The 22,428-nt window shown below is 34.5% G+C and overlaps 1 protein-coding gene across 1 annotated transcript; it reads right to left on the reverse strand.

Moving 5' to 3' along the window:
• Window positions 1-682: 682 nt before the first annotated feature.
• Window positions 683-21,984, reverse strand: LOC137825021 (germin-like protein subfamily 1 member 7). The gene is made up of 2 exons (XM_068630693.1): window positions 21,923-21,984; window positions 683-1,293 (listed from the first exon to the last, which is right to left on the reverse strand). Exons 1-2 carry the CDS (start codon window positions 21,982-21,984, stop codon window positions 690-692), a joined length of 666 nt encoding a protein of 221 aa, XP_068486794.1. The 3' UTR covers window positions 683-689.
• Between the last annotated feature and the right edge of the window lie 444 nt (window positions 21,985-22,428).

A 22,428-nucleotide genomic window follows, 5' to 3' on the forward strand; every position in this document is an offset into this window, starting at 1 on the left:
TCATTTAAAACATATTAAAACCACTTAACAGAATTTTGTTAAGATTTTCAGAAAAACAATCGATTGTTTTGTCGAAACAATCGGTTGAATTGACTTGACAACAAAGTCAAGCTTTTCAAAACTTTTTCAAAAACTGCTAAGGTAAAACAACCTGTTGTTTCGAAATTTCAACTTGTTGAAACTACTAAGGTAAAACAACCGGTTTCAACAGCATTTTAGAAACTCATCTTTTCAAAAGGTTAAAGATTCAAATGAATTTGGATCATCTTAAGGAGTGAATTAACAAGTTTCAAACAATTAGACAACACACACACCCAACAACAAGGTCTTCAAGCTTTTCTCTTGGTTTTGGAGACATCAAAGCATCTTGTTCAACAAAATCAATATAATAATTAATCATTTTGATCTTTAAAATTAATTTTTATTTAATAATTTTATTATAGTGGTGTGAGTGATAGAAGATCTTATAAGAGATTAATGATAAAAAGGAGACATATAAAAGTGTTTCACAATGGTTAAGTGGAAAATACACTTCAAAAGGATAAAAGTTAAATAGGGATTTTATTGCTCATCTAAACTTAGAAACAAGAGTATTTAGATGAAAGAAGAAAGTAAATAGATATAGTTATTACAAGAGTGAATTATCGAGAGGAGAGGAGAAATGAGGGTCCATAATCGAAAAATAGAAATTAGTTGTTGTCATACCAAGATTGCTTTTGAAGATAATCAATTGTGCTCTTGTCGACCTGAAAAGCCTTGGTTAGAACCTCAGGAGAAATAGGTGGATCAGATTTAAACAAAGCATTTGCAATAGTGATAGTTCCTGGATTTTGGCTGCTAAGACCAGCAATTGCAACAGCATTGCCGTATCCAACATTAAGTTGGAAATGAATGAGACCAATTGGGAAGACAAAGACATCGCCCTTGTTCAAAACTTTGGTAAAGAGACGGTTTCCATCTTGATTGGAAGTAACAAATCCAACATAAAGAGTACCCTCAACAACAATAAGGATCTCTGTGCCCCGAGGGTGAGTGTGGGGAGGGTTTAAACCCTTTGGTGCAAAATCTATGCGAGCCAAAGATATGCCCAATGTGTTTAGTCCAGGTAGTTGATCAACAAACACTTGAGTCACTTGTGATCCTAGTGGATTCTCAGTCTTCGCAGGTTCCACATGCTTGAAGAAATCTTCAGCTTTCACCACCTTCGTATCTTTGCAGAATTTTCCATTCACAAAGAGAAGACCGATGAAATTTTCCACATCAAAAAGAAATAAGTGTTTCGGTAAGACGTTACTGTGATATTATTTTATTCTGGGAAGCTCGTTAACTAAATCAAATATCACTTTAGACTTTGTCTCAATATTACCCACTTGATGATATGAACATGAGATTTCTACTTTCTAAATTTATTATACTATTATCTTTTGACTTTGTATTGTTTTGGCCTTATAATTCAAATAATTCCTCTCGATATATAATTTAAGTTAAAAAACATATGATAAAGTCATACGTGGATGGATATATAAAGTCATACTTCACCACCCAAACAAAAAAGTCACACATATCTAAAATAATTTATATTAGACCCATATTTTAATTTCTGTATATGGAATAAATACTGTTTTTCAAATCCAAATAGAAATGTAGGCAAGGAAGGCATGAAACTCCACATGTCTTTTCCTCAATTGAGAGTATTTGCACCAATAAGGTGGTGGCACTTGTCGCATTCTCATTTGATAGGTTTTAAGAGACTTTCTCCTATAAATAGGAGTCCTATTAAGAAATGTGACAATCAGTCGGTTGAAATGTCGTTTTAACCGGTTGAATTGGTTTTGACAGTTAGTCAACCAAGTCAAAAACAGTTTTGAAAACCTTCAAACAAGCTAAGTGTAAAACAACCGATTATATCGTGATTTCAACCGGTTGTTTTTCTCTTTGCTTAGAAAAACATTTTTCTCTTTTAAAACAGATTGATTCAGCTTGTGCATAGGATTAAGAATGATATTTACAAGAATTCTAAACACCCTAGAACTAAGCTCCAAACAAAGCAGCAAAGCATCAAGCCTTCATCACAAATTTTGTTCATCAAAGCTTCCATGTTCTACAATCTCCCCCTATTTGATGAAGACAAATCCCTGGGATGCTTTTTGGAATGTTCTGTTTAGAATCTTGCTTAACTTGCATTCACAAGCAAAATTGGAAATATAGGATAATCTATTCCAGATTAATCAGGCACCATAAACTAGTTTCCACTAGATCATTTCCAAAAAGAAACATGATCCTGCCTGTTGACCGGAACGCTGGAAACTGCCTCGTCAAGGGATCGACGTGCGCACCGCTTCAAACCTCCGTTCCTCTTCGAGATCCACCTCAAGAACCTGCAAGGGAACAGAACGGCGCCGCTGCGGCCGATCGCACTCCAACGCCCAAGTCAGTGACCGAATCACCAAATACTAAGAGAACAGGAACCGTGCAAATTCTCTCTCACAGTAAGCTCTATAACTCGCAAGCGTAAAGAGTGTAATCTGAACGCGCGTACCTCAGAAAGTTCGTTGAGAACTCTTATATACCTGGTTACTTTCTCTCTCCTGGCAGTTACAGACTCGGACACGTGGCTCGCATCTAGTTGTACACGTGCCTTCATCTGGAGCCTCCTTGACTTGGGCGCTGCTTCTACTCTCATTTTGCTAAGTTACTTATATGCATGGTACTGCCCAGTGCATAGCTAACTTGGGAGTGCGATCTCTACTGGAAATGGCGAGTTAGGAGGCCTTCGTACACCTTCCCTGTGGTCTCGCCGGCCGCCTTCATAATCTGCACCACCTTCATCTCTGGCGATGTGCTTGCTCTGGCGATCTCCAATCACTAGGTCGCCTGAGTTTACATCTGGCGACTTCATCTTTAACCGGGTGATCGCCGGTTCTGGTATGCTGGAGATCGGAACACGCCAACTTAATAACTGGCGACTTCACGAGCCCCTCGACTTCCTTCCCTTCTGCCAACCTGGCGCCTTGTCAACACGCCTATACTGTAGCTGGATGCCACGTCATCACTTCCGACTACCAGGGCGGTACAAAACATAAGCCAAATTTTCCTAAAAGGAACATCAACCAAATCAATGTGAGAAACCAGTCAAACATGCATAGGTGCAGCATCAGAAAAACAATCGGTTATTTCACAGGAATAACCGATTAAAATATGTATAAGAGTTTTATAACAAGTCAAAAAACCAGTTAGAGCAATGTTCAATCAAATGTGCAAAGCAAAACAAATGCAAATATAGGAACATTACAACCTAAAACTCACTTCTCCCCCTATTTGTCTTCACAAATAGAATGAAAGAAGGATTAAAAAACAGCATGAATTTAAGATAAGGCTTGTAGATAAACTATTCCCAATTCATTTCTTAATGAATAAAACTTGTCTTTGGATAAGGGTTTTGTGAAAATGTTTGCAAGCTGGCTTTCAATGGCAACAAATTGAATCTCACAGTCACCATTACTGACATGATCACGAATAAAGTGATGTCGAATCTCAATGTGTTTGGTTCTGGAGTGCTGAACCTAGTTTTTTCTGAGATTTATTGCACTCGTGTTGTCACAAAATAAAGGGACCTTGCTGACTTTCAACCCAAAGTCCTCTAGTTGTTGCTTGATCCATAAGGACTTTGCACAACAGCTCCCTGCAGCTATAGACTTAGCTTCAGCAGTTCACAAGGCTACACAAGCTGCTTTTTGTTGTGCCATGATATAAGGTTTGAAGCTCGTTAACTAAATCAGATATCACTTTAGACTTTGTCTCAATATTACCCACTTGATGATATGAACATGAGATATCTACTTTCGAAATTTATTATACTATTATCTTTTGACTTTGTATTGTTTTGGCCTTATAATTCAAATAATTCCTCTCGATATATAATTTAAGTTAAAAAACATATGATAAAGTCATACGTGGATGGATATATAAAGTCATACTTCACCACCCAAACAAAAAAAGTCACACATATCTAAAATAATTTATATTAGACCCATATTTTAATTTCTATATATGGAATAAATACTGTTTTTCAAATCCAAATAGAAATGTAAGCAAGGAAGGCATGAGGTTTTAACATACTTTCTCCTATAAATAGGAAATTTTTGTACATGATTTTTAACTTTAATTTGAGTAATGATATGTTGTCCAATTGAGACACTTTTACTTGTTCAAAGTTCTATCCAGAGTTGTCTTCCTACTAGACAAATTCGAGACTCCTCCTAGTAGTGTTGACCGAACCTCACTCTAGAAACTAAGTGTTGGTTTAACATCACTCTAGAAACTAAGTGTTGGCCTAACATCACTTAGATTCAACGTCATAATTTTCATCTCTTTCAAATTTCTACAACTCTTCATGCTTCCGCAGTAGTCTTCATCATCCGTAGAAGATAATTCAAATCAAAACAACGAAGAAGAAGTACAAATAAAGATGCAAAAGCTAGGATTGCATCACATCATGTAGTTGATAACATGTACACATAAATATTTATGGCATAACATTGAGTTGATGGATCTAGTCAAACATTTGACTAGTAAAGTTTACTTTTATAATTCTTATAAATAATAGTACATATCTAATTAAAAAACGTTTATTTTGCTATTTTTTATTATAATCATCTTAAATTATGTACGAACTTCTATAGCAATAACAGATGCCTATGAATTATTATAATTTTCTCATTTTTAAAGGTAGATTCAATTCTTAAAATTAATGCATGGTTAAGTCTCCACACTAACTTTTCATTTTTAAAGGTGAGAGAATGTAAAAGTTGGCTTTGTGGTGTGTTCAATATTCACCTAAATGATAGACCTTTATGAGTATTGTGGTGAAGATGCTAAAGGGTGAAATTCAAATTTCTCCACCTCCATTTCTCTTCCAAAACCTGGTGGTTGTTATGCCAAACTTGACTAAAAGATTTTTTTAGCTTTTTCAATTTACAATTACAGTACACATTCTGCAACCCAATTTGTTGCCTAAACTAATTCAAGAATCTAACGGAATTCAGAGCATTGAAAGTAAAAGATTATTATAAAAGAATATTTCAAATGAAAATGATTAATTTTGAAAAGTTAAAAAATTCCAAACAAAACTTATCTCTCTTAAAGTCCAATATGAGGGATATTAATTAGAATGGTAGCATATGCTTGGATAGAATAATAAATTCAATTTTATGTAATAAAACAAATATAATAGTAAATTATTTCACCCCTTAACACAATTGAATTTTGTGTAACTTTTAATAAGGGTACTCCTAGAATGAGTACATGTAGATTATTCTTTTATGTATAACATATGTAATAAAACACAAACAGGGAAATTTGAAGCATACAACAATTTTTACTGCATTAATCCTGTCAAAATTTTATTCCCAGACAATTAACTATTGTATCTTGTGTTGTTGTCAATGAGCAGTGTTCTCATAGTGGAACACATTTTAGGTGGGTCTGCTTACAATCAAGATTAATAGCGGAATTCATAATCCTAAGCTACTCATAATGCAAAAATCCAAAAATAAAATAATAAATCCAAGGGATAAAATGTCGAGATACGCAAGTAATAAATAGACTTGGGGTACTGAAACCCCAAAATGTACGATAGTTCCTAGAACGAAAACACACCACAATCTCTATAGAAAATGCACCATCTAAAAATAATTTGTTCACAAAAACATAAAACACACTAAGAGTTAGCCACAAAAATGATCTAAGTCGTGCGAAATTGGGAAAGTGACAATTAATTTTGACAAACCAATTAGGGCACAAGCAGATAGAATATCAATTGAGGAATGAAGAAATCAAAAGAGTTGAATATGATATACAGTGGAAAATTCGTGCAAACGTGATTTCCTTTGAAATGAAACTCGGGTTGTATGAACGTTTTTCCTCTAAAATGAAACTACGCCCTTGGGAACGTTTTTCCTCTGAGAACATTTTAACTTTGAAATGAAGCTGCCATAGGAATATTTTTCCTCTGAGAACGCTTTGCCTTAAATGAAGTTGCGCCTTGCGACAATGAAGTTACGCATTGGTGAATGTTTTGTAAAACAGTGCGTAAGAGTGATACTATGTAATTTTTTTTTAAATAATATAAGCTTTCCTACGATTTGTTTAAAAACTGTCAACACTTAACGGGGGTTTGAAAAACTCCAAGTGGTGTATGTTTTAATGGAGGTTATTGTAACCTCAGTAAAGAAACCCTTGATAAAATTAAGATTTTTGTATTATTTGTTTACTATATAACTATTAAAATCATTTTAAAGATAGAAAAAGTAATATATATTAAAAGAGAATCAACCATGAATATAGGTGCATAAACGAAGATAAAATAAGAGTAGTTTAAAATCATGAAAAGAGAACAAATTCGTTATGATTTTGAGTCACATTATGCCTTTAGAAGCTTGTAATATTTTATCAGAACGACCTGAGAAATTTGATCGTACTCATGTTTACCATGGTCATTTTAATAAAATCACTTTCACTCAGAAAAAATATAAGTTTGCGGTTAGTTTTTCAATACCTTTACAAATAGAGGAAAACCAAATGCAAACAAAGTTTAATTTTGAACAATCTCTATATTGTGCTAGATCAAGTGTTAAACAAGGTGCTTTGATGTCTCCAAATCCATTCTTTATAAATCCAAGGTTAATTGAATCTCAATCCTTTTGAAAAATATGTGTTTTCTAAAGAGTGTTAATATTCAACCTGTTGAAATGTCGATTCAATCGGTAATTTTACACTTAGTGTATTTTGAAAAGGATTTGAAAAAACTTGACTTGTTGTCAAACCAATTCAATCGATTGATTCATGTTTTCAATCGATTGATTTTCTGAGAATGTTAATTGACTAAAACTAATTTTGGTTCTTGAAATAAATGCTTTGACCATCTGATTGGAGTTTAAATAAGTTCTTTTATGCTTCTGGTCAAAGATCAACTAAGAGAAATCATTCGAGTCAGTTTTCTAAGATTTCAAAGTGCTTTGGATCATTCTCAAGTGTGAAATAGGATTGTCCTATATTCTCTGTACTTTAATCATTGATTGTACCCAAGTGTATTTCATTCTTTCTTTCTTGATCACTGTAATTCTGTGTGAATTGGTGTTGTGCAATTTCAGAGGTCGTTCTAAAAACTATGGTGTTTTCCAAAGGTGGTGTGTGTTATGGAAGGGTTCAAGATCATCACTTTGTTGTGTTGTTTGTAATCAAGGTTTGATTACTTAATGAATTCTTAGTGGTTGTTGAGGACTAGATGTAGCTCTTGGTAAAGAGTGAGCTAGTATAAACATTTTTTGTTAATCTCTTTATTCTTACTCTCTTTAAAACTAGTTTTGCTTTGATTTTCAACACTACTGGTATAAACAACTGATTGTTTCACAAAAACAACCGGTTGATTTTCTGCAATCAAACTAAAAACAATTTTCTAATTGGCTGTACAGTTTTCTAATTGATTGATTCTTCACTGACTTTCAATTTACCTTCAATGTTTGTGAAAATCTTTCATAAACAATTTTTTCCTTCTCTTGTTTAAGGCATACAATTCTAACATCAAGTATACATGAAAATTATTATAGAGAAAAACTTAGTGCAGTGTTTCCTAAAGAAGATGATCAAAAGATTAAGCAACTTCACAAGGTAGAGAAACAAAAATAAAATCATACTCCTTGGATTAATCTTGTCTACCTATTAGGAAAGGGGTACAATGACCTTGGAAGCAAGGTCCTTTCTTCTACTTTTGTTCTTGTTCTCTTTGAACAAATGCCATCTGTTTTACTATTTTCTTATTTCTGCACGATGGTGTTTGATCCTAGAGCACAATAAAGAGAATACAAATATAAAGGTGGCAACCTTGGAGTAGAAAGTCGGGATTTGAGGACAGATGCTTTTGAAGAGGGAGGAAGGACCATCCTAACCACCAAAATAACTAGGTTAAGAAGAGAGGAAATTTTGATTAGAAGTTCTTTTTCTAGAGAATTCTCGTTTTGTAGCCTTGTAAAAATTGTATTGAGTAAATAAGATTTCCATTTCAGTCTTTAATTTTTGTATAGGATTTTTGGGCCTTGTATTTGAGCCATTATAATCTAAGATTTTAGGGATTTAGAGAAGCCAAGAGGGATGCCTATATGGCACACACAAGGCTTCACATAATCTTCCAAGATGACTTCCTTCGTGTGAGTCTTCTTCCTTTTCCACAAGGTGGTTTTTCCTCTTCTTCATGAAGCACATGGCGCATCTTATGCTTGTCTTCTCCTCTCCCTTATACCACACGTCCATTTTCTAATGGAGAGCTTTTCAAGAAATATTACAATAACAATCAAAAAATGGATAATTTTTAAGTTACTACATGCCACTCCATGAATTGAGAGTTTTTTATAGTTCTAATAGTCACTTTGGGACATTTCTAACTCTATAAGTAGAGAGTTTCGCTTATGTAATTCTTAGACTTGAATTGTGTAATAAATTTCTACCTGTTTGGTTTCAAAACTTTCTCTCAAGTCTCTCTTTTATCTTGCTCTCACTCTTTAGTGAAGTCTTAGAGATAGCTAGAAGGTTGACCTAATGATATGAATTGATTTTAGAATTACACATATTTTTAAAGGTTTCACTTGGATTAACATTTATGGTGATGACTTAGTGAAGATTGTCACTAGATATGAACTTAACCAAGTGATTAAGTAAGTGTGAAGGTTCTCTTCAAATAGCAAAGGAAAAAGACTCACACAAAGGAAAATATACAAGCGGAAAATAAGAACTCAAAATATAATAGAATTGGTTAAAATGAAAGGCATGGAATTAGAGAAGAATAAATGAAACTTAAATGGTTGTACTCATTCATGGAGGTGGAAGAATGGAGGTTCTCACACCACTTGGAGGATGGTAATTCGAAGATAAGTGATGAAGGGATTCACCACTTCAAGCATCTCTAGCCAAGATAAGACTCAGAGAATTTTAGACTCTTAGAAAATTACTCGCGCATAGTTTATTTACTAAAAATATGTTGTGAATTACAAAAGATAAATCCACCAATTTATAACATGAGATGTCGTGAGCTTAGTGGGTGGAGGGAAATTCAAAATTCAAATTAAACATGTTTAGGCTCTTAATGTGGAAAGTGTGACCACACGTGCTCCTCTAGCTAGGGTTTCTAGAAGCCTAAGGTGGGTTATTTTTCCTGGGACAATGTGAGCCCAATTTATTACATTTAATCATGTCTTATAAAAGGACTAAAACAAAGAATAGTTGATATTCTAGTCCATGCTCAAGTGTTCTTCTCCTGAGGATCCTAAATAATGGGATGTGCTTGGCCAAGCCCTTAGTTTTATGTCATGTTCATGGTTGTCCTCCTAAAAGGTTGGGCTGATTTAGTAGGTCCTTTATCAATTAGGATTTCATCACCTAACCTCCTTCCTAGCAAAATTCTCCTACAACAGACATTGATCTAAACTCATTCTTAGCCCATTTTGATCAATTCTTCTGTTGTCATATCTTTTCTCCTTCCATCAAATCATCTCAAATTGAAGAAGTTTAGAAAAACCCAAAGAGAAATTCTCAATTTCTCTTCTACTACTAGCATAATGATTGATACTCGTTCTATTCCTTGAATTTCTAACAACATTAAAATCTCCCATTGTAGCCCATGTTTTGCAGTTTTCCTCTGGTTCGATTCTTACTATTTCTTCCACATTTGAGCTTTAGTGTTATAATCATATAAGGTATATATATTTATTATTATAATCAGTGTATCACTTCTATTATACTTATCTAGAATAACCAAGAAACCCTTATCACTTGATGTGAGTTGATTTTAAGATTGCAGATCTTATGGGTTACTCTTTTGTATAGGCTTTTTGAGATTAACAAATATGGTGACAACCCAAAGAAGATTCCCACTGGAAACAAACTTAACCAAGTGGTTAAGTAAGTGTGAAGGTTCACTTCTAGAGGGCAAAGAGAAAAACATAATATGGTGATTATGATGATGAAGGTAAATTGGGAAAATGGAAAGAACATTAGATGAAGAAAGATAAGTGAAAACCAAAATAAAATACAAGCATAATAATATAAAGAGGAATGGAATGGATGGCACAAAAGGATGACAAATAGATGAAGGGATGAAGAAAGCTTATGGAAGAAGAAGGGATGTCATGCCACTTGAAGAAGGAGTCACTCCAAGATGAGTGGTGAAAGAGTCGCCACATGAAGTGCTCGCACACTCAAGATAAGACCCACTATGAGAACTCTCAAGTCTCACAACAACACTCCTGCAAAGTTTCTTTACTTTCAAAATTCAGTGTGATAAATACATGAGGCAAGGCACTGTATTTATAGGAGAAAGTGTCTTGGAGAACAAGATAAAGGGGTGTGGGTGTCATTTGTGAGAAGTCTTCTATAAGGTAGGTCAAAGAAACCATAAACCTAGAAGCACTTGTCATGAAAGATGGGCTTGGCACAAGCCCAAATTACTAAGCACAACCTACTCAAATTACTAAGCACACCCCACTCTAATTTATTCTTCTATTTGGAACCCCCAAAGTGAGTCCTATTTATTTACAAACATTTTTTTCTTGTTAGAAGACCAGAAGAAAGAACATTTGATGCTCTGGTCTATGCCCAGCTCTTCATCTGCCGAGGTCCTTCCGATTTTTGGTGGGGCCTTGTCTTGTAAGCTTAGATGATTGATCAAAGTGTGAAATATCTCTTGTTTCCTTGGTAATCTACTTGGCTAATTCAGTTTTATCATGCCCCCCAAGTTGGAAAGAATTCGACCATGAATTTAGAACTCTTGTAAATAACATAGTTAGTTTGTTCACAATTAAGACATTGTAAGATGTGGGTTGTGAAGTAAACTTATGTTCATGAAGCTTTGGAAGTTCATATGGGTGAGTTCTATATACATACAATGTTTGGAAAGAATATTTGGGGATGAAATGACTTTTTGGTGAGAATCCTCTTAGAAGGTGGGAACCTTTAGGAGGTTTTTGAATATCATCTTTAAAATTCTTTATCAAATTCTTTATCAAGTATTTAGAATCATTATGTAATGAAAAAGATAAGGAAGAAGAAGACCTTGGAGGTGCAGTTTGTATTGTTGTACGGGTGAACAAGATTGTTTTTGAAGTGTGAGGTGAGGTATTTATTCCCGTTTCATCTCCTCTTTCTTTATCTTTTTCATTTTCTTTTTTGTTTTCATTTTTATTTTATCCTCATTAACCTCTTTAAGAGAGAGAGGTTTTAACATAATCTCATGCCCTTGGTAGTTGAAAGAAATTTTGTTGGTATAACCATCATGTAAAATCTTTTTATCATATTGCTAAGGGCTTCCCAAAAGCACATGTGTGACTTCCATTGGCACAAAATCACAAAAAACTTCATCTTTATATTTTCCAATGGAGAAAGCTATGAGGACTTGTTTCTTAACAATGATTTCTCCTTCTTCACTAAGCCATTGTAATTTCTAGGGCTTTGTATGAGAGATGGTGGTTAATCCAAGTTTATCCACCACTCTTGTACTTTCCACATTTGTGCAACTACCCCCGTTAACAATTAATGAACATAATTTGTCATTAATATGGAATCTTGTATGAAAAGTATTTTCCCTTTGACTTTCATCAAAAGGTTTTTGAGTTTGTTCAAGCATGCGCCTTACTACTAACAAATTACCTTCACAAGGTAACTCATAATCTTCCTCACTTTGTGATGGCAAATTTCATGAAGGTCTTCTTGAATCATGTAAGAAAAAGATGCGGAAGCTATGAAGGTGTGTGAGCAAGATCCTCCTAAGAGTGGTGTTGATCTTGAAGGTGCATGATAGGTATGAACATAGGGAGGTTCGGCCAGCCCAAGGAAAGGTGAAGGATGTGAAGTTTAGAGCCTAGAGTTCTAGGGAGAAGCAAAGCTTGGCACAAAATGGCAGCATAACTTTACTCACAATAAACTTGAAAATACAAGGTGTAGGCTCCTCCTTTTATAGGCTAAGGAGGACCATAATGCAACCCTAATGCTAGCCAAATGAAATGTAAATGTGAAGCACATGGGTGCACATGGCACATGGGTGCACAAATGAGCACATGGGGAGGGGTGTGTCTAGTTTTTATGCTCACCCCCTCCATGGGCTTTCTAGACCGGCCTTGGTAAATTTAGAGGTTTTTTTAGAAACTCTAAGTTTACCTAGGTTGGTGTTTTAGGTGCCAAAATTAATTCTAAGAAAATTACAAATAAAGTTCCTATGCTAATTTTGACAAGAAATTAAAGTCTACTCTACACTAGAGTTTATGGCATTTGAACATGTAAAAGAACGTCTTCTTGGATCCTCTTGGCCATAACTCTATGGTTGGCCCAAATCTACCCTTTGGTGGGCTTGCATGTGGGCTTGTGCTTGGGCCTCTTCCATCATCCCCTCCTTCTTATAAAGGATTTGTCCTAATCCATTGCTTCTTCTTCTTCATGGCTAGGGGAATGGATGTGGCTGGATGGTGTCCATCATCTCCTTCTCCTTGAGAAGATCTATCCTCAGATCTAGAGATTTGATCTCGGATAGCAGCCTCTTGCTTCTTCAACTATGCTTGCCCTCCCGGATCAAACGTCCACCTAGGGGAATTATCAAATAAAGCAAATGAGTTAGTTGAAGCAGTTATATACAAATCAATTTTATGAAGTTGCCATTTTTGTTTTTCTTTTGTTTTTGGCAACTTTTTACAATATTTTTCTTTTGATGGTTGCATGTGTTCTCTAATCCTCTCATGCCATGTAAAATTTTCAATAGTGGTTACTTGTTCCTTAGGCATAATTCCTTTAGGAAGTGGTAACAACGCAAAAAGAGAAAGAGGACTATGTTCACATACAACTTCAAATGTAGAAATATTAGTAGTCTTGTGGACTACTGTATTGTATGCTTGCTCAATAGAAAAAGGATACTCATCCCAAGAATTGTGGTTGTCTTTCATGATTTCTCTAGGCATAGTAACAAGAGCTATGTTTTCAATTTTATGTTGACCATTCTTTTGAGGATGATAAGAATTTGAAAAGGACAACTTAGTTGCAAGTTTTTCCAAGAGAATCCTCAAATGATGGTTTTCAAATTTTGGAGCTCTATCCAACACTAAGTTTGAAGAGAAATCATGAAGACTTGTCACTTCTTTAAGGAAGAGTTTATCCATGTCCATGAAAATGGAATCAAAACCTTTTGTTGTCCTAGGAAGATCTAATATGAAATTTAGGCTTATGTCTTCCCAAGGATCATTTGCAAAAGGTGAAGGAGTATAGAGTTCATGAGGCATCGCCTTAGATGTATTTTTAAAACACAGAATGTATCTAGGGTAATGTCTTTGAACATCTTTTCTCATGGGTGACAATAATTTTCCTTTTAAAAGCTCTAGAGTTTTATCAACTCTAATTTGACCCATGAGTTCTCCTTCATGAAGAATTTCTCTTTTATATGTGAAGGTAGTCTCGTTGATACAACCTTTGTTCATGGAAATTTCAATTCGTTGCAAAGGTTGTCTCAATAAGACATGACAAGTTTCTTTAGGCACTATTCACATAAAAAATTGTCTTTGTAGATGCCTATAGATGACTTGACCTTCACTTGGTGATATCTTGGCATGTATGTAAAATAATCTACTATATTTTTATCTATGCAAGCCTTTTTTAAGGATTCTTCTTTTTTTTCTAGGCTTGCAAGTGTTCCTTTACAAAAGGTAAGGCTAGGTTGTTCAACAAGAGGTATATTTTCAAATGTATTTTCAACTTTTCCTTCTTGTTGAATGACCTTGTGGGAAGGAACACTCTTCTCCCACGCCTTTTGTTTCCCAAGGGTTTTCTCTTGCTTTTCTATTTTTACATTTTCTTCACTCTCACTAGCTTCTTTTTCTTGGCTACTATTCTCATCTTTGTCCCTTAAGATCATAGATCTTTCATTGAAACATTGAGATGCTAATTGATCATTGCCAAGGTATTCTAAACATGGAATTTCTCTACCTGGAGTGTGAGAGATATGCTTGGTTGGGTTTTCTTGTCTCTCTTTCCTAGCTCTCCTAGGGAATTGTTGATGATATTCATTTTTCCTAAGACTTTCTTCCCCAAGATAATCATGATGTTTAGAGCTAGATGCATGAGAATGTAATTTTTTTGAAAATTGAGACTTCTCATTCTTTGCTTTAGTCAATTCATTAGTTTTGATCTCATTCTCCAATTGTTTAGATGAAATTGATTGAATATCCTTAGTAAGTTGTTTCAAAAGAGATTTCAAGGATTTCACCTCACTTTTAAGAGATTTAGAGGAGTGAGAAGACATGACTAAAGCTTTGTGTGTAGAAGTATTTTACCTTGAGAAAAATTTAGGGAAGTCAAAGAAGGTAGTCTTCCAGGTAAGGGAGGTGAGTCACAGTGGACTACTTAAATACCAAGCCTTTGCCTTAGCCAAAAACTATCCCTCAATGTCTTCACACAAAGCTTTCTCTTAGTAAACCACTTGAAACACAATTAAGTTGAGAAATCCAAACTTTTTTTTCAATGCAAGAAAAACAATGTATGCTAACTAATTAACAAAGCTAGACGGTTTATCACAAACTTAACAAAAATAAGCATGCAAAGCGTCACTAACTAAGCAAAAGAAAAGGCAATTACAAACAATTAACAATTGCTAATTAAGAATTTTATACTAGTCGGCCCTAGGTGAGGCTTCTTGGACACTTTGAGCCCTTGAAGACACACTCACCGTCTAAATCGTAATTAAGAGGTAATTAACACAAATTAAGTTGCAAGGAAATTAAGAAAAACTCCCTTTGTTGATCCTTTTTTTGCTAAATGCACTTCCTTGTTGTCTTTGCTTGTTGACCCTCCAAGTGTTTGTAGTGTTTTTCAAGAAAGCTTGTTTCGGCCTTGGCTTTGTTTCCCCTTAGAATGAATGTTTTAATTCTCCAATTCCAGCACCTATCAAAAGACTAGACCTTACCCAAGTCAAGTTTCCATTCAATTAAGCACCAAAGGAGAAATAAATTCCAGCACCAAATTAGAGGTCAAAGAACAAAAGCAAGAAACAATTTAATTGAATAAAACAGTACCACCAAAAGGAGTTAGATTATGACAACTAGAAAGAGGTCCAAGAAATATTAAGCAAGCAAATAAAAGGTACCAAAATAAAGGTAGGCACACAAAAGAATCCTATGAATGGCACTAGAATTAGATGACCAAATAAAAAAAACAGCACCACTGGAAAATGTTGTGGGCCAGAAACGTGTTTTTCCCCAATTTATGCTGAGCTGTGTTTTTAAGATATGATTCTGAAATTTGATATTCAAGATATTCAAGATCTTAGCTAAAATCTGGCTTTGGAATCACTCAAAACGCATGCACCAATTTTTTTTAATAAATTTTTCAATTTTGGTGTTCAGTTACGCCAGCTGTAGCGCCTCAGATTTGCACACTGATTTTAAAAGATTTATCATTTTTTTTCTGTTGATTCTTTTGAACTAATTCTTTTTTTTTCCTTTCTATAACACTTCAAACTTGCATATTCCAGAGAATCAAAATTTTCCTATGAGTGAAAATATTTTTCTGGAACAAAACAGCCAGCACAGAAAATTTGAAACAGGGGATTCTGGAAACTGGAAACAAAAACAGCAAGATACCAAAATTTAAACACAATAGAATTTGTGAAATAGAATTTGTGTAGGATCTAAACACAAATAGGAACTCAAACTAAAATTAAAAACGCACCAAAAGATCAAAGAACATCAGATTCAAAGCAAATAAAGATACCCAAAATCAAGAAACAATCAAGCCAAATAAAGGACTACTAAGAATTGTTGACATTGTGGATGAACATGACTTGACAAAACATATATGGATTCAGAAATTAAAGACTCAAAAGCATAATATGAACCAAATTAAAAGTGCAATAAAGACTCAAAAACCTAAAAGAAAACAGCAACTCAAAGGTGTATGGAATCCTATCACAATTTGCACAAGAAATTGTTCAAGATCAATTGAACAAAAGTGCTTCGGTTGTATCTTCCAAATAGCACACCAAAACAAATTAAAATGCAAAAAACAGCAAGACAATTATGGAAATAAGATGAACAACATGAAATAAAGAAGAACTAGAAATGAAAAGACCAAAAGCAACTCATCTTGAAGAACCCAAGCTCATGATACCAAATGATGGCAAATTTCATGAAGTTCTTCTTGAATCATGTAAGAAAAAGGTGTGGAAGCTATGAAGGTGTGTGAGCAAGATCCTCCTAAGAGTGGTGTTGATCTTGAAGGTGCATGATAGGTATGAACATAGGGAGGTTCGGCCAGCCCAAGGAAAGGTGAAGGATGTGAAGTTTAGAGCCTAGAGTTCTAGGGAGAAGCAAAGCTTGGCACAAAATGGCAGCATAACTTTACTCACAATAAACTTGAAAATACAAGGTGTAGGCTCCTCCTTTTATAGGCTAAGGAGGACCATAATGCAACCCTAATGCTAGCCAAATGAAATGTAAATGTGAAGCACATGGGTGCACATGGCACATGGGTGCACAAATGAGTACATGGGGAGGGGTGTGTCTAGTTTTTATGCTCACCCCCTCCATGGGCTTTCTAGACCGGCCTTGGTAAATTTAGAGGTTTTTTTAGAAACTCTAAGTTTACCTAGGTTGGTGTTTTAGGTGCCAAAATTAATTCTAAGAAAATTACAAATAAAGTTCCTATGCTAATTTTGACAAGAAATTAAAGTCTACTCTACACTAGAGTTTATGGCATTTGAACATGTAAAAGAACGTCTTCTTGGATCCTCCTAGCCATAACTCTATGATTGGCCCAAATCTACCCTTTGGTGGGCTTGCATGTGGGCTTGTGCTTGGGCCTCTTCCATCACTTTGGCTTCTTGAAGAGGTAGGGGAGCTAGATCTTGAGGATTGGGAACTATGTTCACTCACTACAACTTCCCCTTTACCATCATTGTTATTTTGGTTGGACAGTTGGCAGTTGTGTGCCCAAAACCTAAACATTTAAAACATTTTCTACTTGAGGTTTTGGTGGGTGACTTAGGGGTAGAGGTGGAAGGTTGGTCTTTAGAAACTCTATGATGAGAAGTGGTTTCTTTTGAAAAATTTGAAGAAAAAGTTTTTGTAGAAACTTTGTTTTTATCCTTCCATGAAGATTTCTAGAAGCCTCATTATGAGCAGTTTTGAAATTTGTTTTCTTCAAAAGTTGTGATTCCACCTTGATGGCTAGGTGAACCAATTTCTCTAAAGAAGAGTACTTATATAACACTACAATATCTTTAATTTCTCTCCTTAAACCACTCACAAACCTAGCTATCTTTGACTTTTCACTATCATGCACATTAATTTTAGTCAAAGTGGTTTCTATGTCCTTAAAATATTTATCTACCATTCTAGGTTTTTTATGAAGTCGTTGGAGCTTAAATAAGAGTTCATTCCTATAATGATTAGGAACAAACCATGCGCGCATGCATTCTTTCAAATCATACAAAGAGACCATGACTGGCCTCTTCTTTAGCCTAATGTCCATTACAACTTGATGTCACCATTGCATGCATAGTCTAAAAACTCTAGGGAAGCTACCTTAACTTTCTAGTCCTCTTCGATTTCATACACATTAAAGATTTGTTCTACTTTAGCTTCCCATCCTAAATACAAATTGGGGTCACTTTCCCCACTAAAACTAGGTAGTTTAACAAAAGGAAAATAAGACTTTGGTGGTTGGTGTTGATGGCGCCTCTCTTCAAAGTTGTGCACTTTCCAATCTTCTTCTTCTTTTTTGTTGAACAAGATGATTTGATGTCTCCAAATCCAAGTGGAATGCTTGAAGACCTTGTTGATGTTGTGTGTGTGTGTCTAGTTGTTTCAAACTTGTTAACTCACTCCTTAAGTTGATCCAAGCTCAATTGAATCTTTAACTTTTTCAAAAGATGGATTTTCTAAAAGGAAGTGAAATTTCAACAAGTTAAAATTTTGAAATAATAGGTTATTTGAAACTTAGTGGATTTTTATGCTCTCAAATAAAATTCAATCGGTTATTTCGAAAAATCAGCCGATTGTTTTGCTGAAAACCTTAACAAAATTCTGTTAAGTGGTTTTTTCTGTTTTAAATGATTCCAACAACTTTTGGGCTTTTTTTGTAACTGTTTTAACCATTTGATTGAAAGATAAAAAGGTGGTTTTATGCTCCTATGCATTGACTAAGAAAGAGATCAATCCAAAACAGTTTTCAAAGAGCTTTTGGATCATCTCAAGTGTGTAATAGGATTGGGTCTTGTTTTCTGAACTTTGATCTTGTGATTTACCCAGGTGTATTTTATTCCCTTCCTTCTTAATAATTGTATTTATGTACAGGGTGTTGCCAAGAAGTGTTGTGTGTTCTTGAGGGGATCAAGATCAATATTCTTTGAGTGGTGTGTGGTTGCAAAGAGGGTGAGTGGGTCTTGTGCTTTCAAGATCACCTCTTTGTGGTTGTATTGTTTGTAATCTGTGATTGATTACATAGTGAATTCTCAGTGGTTTCTGAGGATTGGATGTAGCTCAGGTGTTTAGTGAACCAGTATAAACATTCTGTTTGAATCTCTCTATCCTTACACTCTTTAAATTGCTTTAAATCTGTTTTGATAAAACTGTTGATAAAAAAAACCGGTTATTTCGTAAAACAACAGGTTGATTTTCTGCACCAAGCTTAAAACTGTTTTATATTTGGCTGGACAGTTTTTTCCATTGATTAATTCTTCATAGCCTTTCACTCTATCTCCAATACTTACGAAAATCTTTCAAAAACAATTCACCCTCCCTCTTGTTTTAGCCCTATAATTATAAAATTCTTGACTCCCATAGTCAATATAATGTCTAGGAGCTCTTCTGGGCTCCCATCTCCTTTCTCTAGCTTGTTTTCATTCTTTCCACTAATTGTCTCATTTCCTCTTCTTTGTGGGCTAAGCTTCTCTTGGCATCCGCAAGCTCTCCTATAAAATATGCTCTTTGAGGAAATTGTGGCTTTAAAGACTCTCCCGAAGATAAATGATCCATGATTGTGCACAAAAGAAAGCAAACAATTAGTGAAGTAACAATTTAATTCACTCACTCACTTGTATCACTTGTCTATTTAGTAAAGGAAGGCAAAATTTTAATTCACTTAAGAAAGATTTGCACTCTAAAAAACTTGGTAGAAACACTTAAAGTGAAAAAGGTCAATGCTCTTTTCACTCGCTCACTAAAGAAACCCAATAAAATTTGAAGAAAATTTGAAAGACAGGCAAGAAAAGTTGAAAGAAAGAAAGCTAAACCAAAATGGAAGTAAGACAATGACAAAGCACTTATACAGACTCAAAGACACTTACTTGAACTTTAACTATGAAGGTTTAATGTCCTTAGAAATTATGAAAGCAAGAAGGATTAAATTCCACAAATATTTAAAACAATTTTCCATATACTTAGAATCCTCTTTGGAATTTGAAAAGTGAAAGTTGAAATGTGAATGCCCTCAATTTTTATTTGTCTTTGTTTTTATGGATTCAAAATTTCTATATCATTTTTCATGCATATTTTTAAATCACTTTTCAATATTTGAAAAAGATATTTGGGTTGGGATTCAATTCATATGAACATTTGCATTCTATGTTTGGAATTAAATCAACCACTACTCAAACCACTTCTAATTCGCTTTTATCCTTTCACAATTAAAATCAAAATAAGTAGAATGAATTTAAGACTCGAAAAACACTAAGAACATAAGACTCAGGGAAAAGGTGTAAGGAAAATAAATTGACAAAAAAAATTAAAAAGCAGAATTTAAAGTGCTTAATGAATAAAAATATGGAATTATAAATGACAAGAATCTAAAGGCGGAATTGAAATTGCTTGAAGATAAAAGAAAGAATTTAATGTGCTGCAATTTTAAAGAAGAAAATCAACTCAAAAAAGATAAGCACCAGTTAAAATCATGCACTGATTACCACATGATGTGAGTTGATTTTAAGATTGCAGATTTTATGGGTTACTCTTTTGTTTAAGCTTTTTAAGATTAACAAATATGGTCACAACCCAAAGAAGATTCCCACTGGACATGAACTTAACCAAGTGGTTAAGTAAGTGTGAAGGTTCACTTCTAGAGGGCAAAGAGAAAAACACAATATGGTAATTATGATGATAAAAGTAAATTATGAAAATGGAAAGAACATGAGATGAATAATGACAATTGAAAACCAAAATAAAAGACAAGCATAATAATAAAAAGAGGAATGGAATGGATGGTGCAAAAGGAAGACAAAAAGAGGAAGGGATGAAGAAAGCTTATGGAAGAAGAAGGGATGTCACGCCACTTGGAGAAGGAGACACCCCAAGATAGTGGTTAAAAAGCTACCACTTGAAGTGCTCACACACAAAAGATGAGACTCACTGTGAGAACTCTCAAGTCTCACTATAACACTCCTGCAGAGTTTCTTTACTTTCAAAATTCAATGTGTTAAATACATTAGGCAAGACACTCTATTTATAGTTGAGAGTGTCTTGGAGAACAAGATAGAGGGGTAGGGGTGTCATTTGTGAGAAGTCTTCTAGAAGGTAGATCAAAGAAACCCTAAACCTAGAAGCACTTCTCATGAAAGGTGGGCTTGGCACAAGCCCAAATTACTAAGCACACCTTACTTTAGTTTATTCTTCTATTTGGAACCCCCAAAGTGAGCCCAATTTATTTACAAACATTTTTGTTTTGTAAGAAGACTCGAAGAAAGAACATCTGATGCTCTGGTCTACCCTTCTGATATTTAAGTAAGTAATCTTCATTTACCATCTCTTATTTCAATTAGGATTTATCGTAAGATAACTTATATTGCAAATAATCTTATTTCATTTGAAACTTATTTATGCTTGCAACTGAAAATGCTTTTGAAAAAAATTGTGTTATGTAACAAGTACACCAAATACATGTGTTATTCGGTATAATGATCTAAAGATGTTCTTAAAAGAAATATATACTCGCCTTTAAGTTTTAAATAAGATCAACAATTACATCAATAAAATATCAAGTATAATAAATATAAGACAATATGATGGCAGAGCCTCCAGCCACACACAACCACATAATAAGGAGGATGAAGACCTAGAGGTTGTTTATTGATTTATTTGCAAAGATGGGTCTAATTGGGCTTTTGTTTCTTTTTGTAGGACCAATCAAGATGACAACTCTATGATGAAGGAATGTACAAACATATCCAAGAAGACCTCCAAGTCATCAAAACATAAACAAGAGCTTTGGCCAGAGGAATACAAGACTAAGTTTTTGATGACTACTCAACATTATTTGTGGGCCAAGCTTTAGCTTAAATAAATTGTATAAAGTTGTTTAGGATTTCATGGGCCATGTACTGGGCCTAGTAGCAGAGAATAATTGGACCAAATATTTGGGCCAGTACCATAGGTTTTCAGGCTTGTATTTGGGCCAATAGTAAAAGTAGGTCTAGTTAGGGTTAAAAGTGACTAGTTGGGGTAATAATTAGGCTTCTTTAAGCCCAATGTAATCCTAAAACGTCTAGGGTATTTTGGAGAACGAAAATCACCTTGGCATGGAGCACATGGACGTCCACATGGAAACCTAGGAGTGGAGAGGATTTAACATGGAAGGTGTGAGCTCAACAAGGAAAGAATGACTCCACATGGAACCTTCTCATTGGAGCGTTTTATTTTAAATTTTCAAATTTTGGCTCCAAAATGTTAAGCCCTCTCTCCTATAAATTGAGGTGCTTGGCTCTCATTTTATAAGATTAATGAATGAGTGAAATTGCTGCCAAAATATTGAGCCAATTCTCACTCTTGTCTTGCCTCTTTAGGATAGACACTTTAGTCTTCAACTCTCCACCCAGCTCAAGTGATTAGGCTTCACCTATCACTCTCCATACTTGGCATGCACCTCCAAAGAAACCACAAGCTCCATGTGAGCCTTCTTGCATGCCTCCTCCATTGAAGCTTTCGCCAATCCTCTCCAAAATTGAATCTAAGAATTCGGTCATGAAGGCACAATATGTAAAAGTTTGTTTGAAAGGTTGTTTGTATCATGAATTTGTAAGAAATTAAATAGAAAGCAAAGTAATGATTTGGATGAGTCAATTGGGAAAATTGGAATTAGGGTTCATCCTTCTCACTTGTTTGTATTTTTAATGAATAAAAACATATAACATTTCAGCTTGAATTACTCTACTATCTTTATTGATGTTAGAATGGATGGTTTTAAACTAGAGGGGGTTGAATTGTTTAAAGAGAATTTTCGTAAACTTTTAAAACAAGAATGAATTTATCTCTGGAAACTATTCATAAGAAATTCAGTTTACCAAAAACAGCAAACAAAAACAACAATACTAGAAAAACAATCGGTTGTTTTACCGAAACAATCGGTTGTTTTACCGAA

This window comes from Phaseolus vulgaris, chromosome 8 (genome assembly GCF_000499845.2).
Source record: "Phaseolus vulgaris cultivar G19833 chromosome 8, P. vulgaris v2.0, whole genome shotgun sequence".
NCBI lineage: Eukaryota > Viridiplantae > Streptophyta > Magnoliopsida > Fabales > Fabaceae > Phaseolus > Phaseolus vulgaris.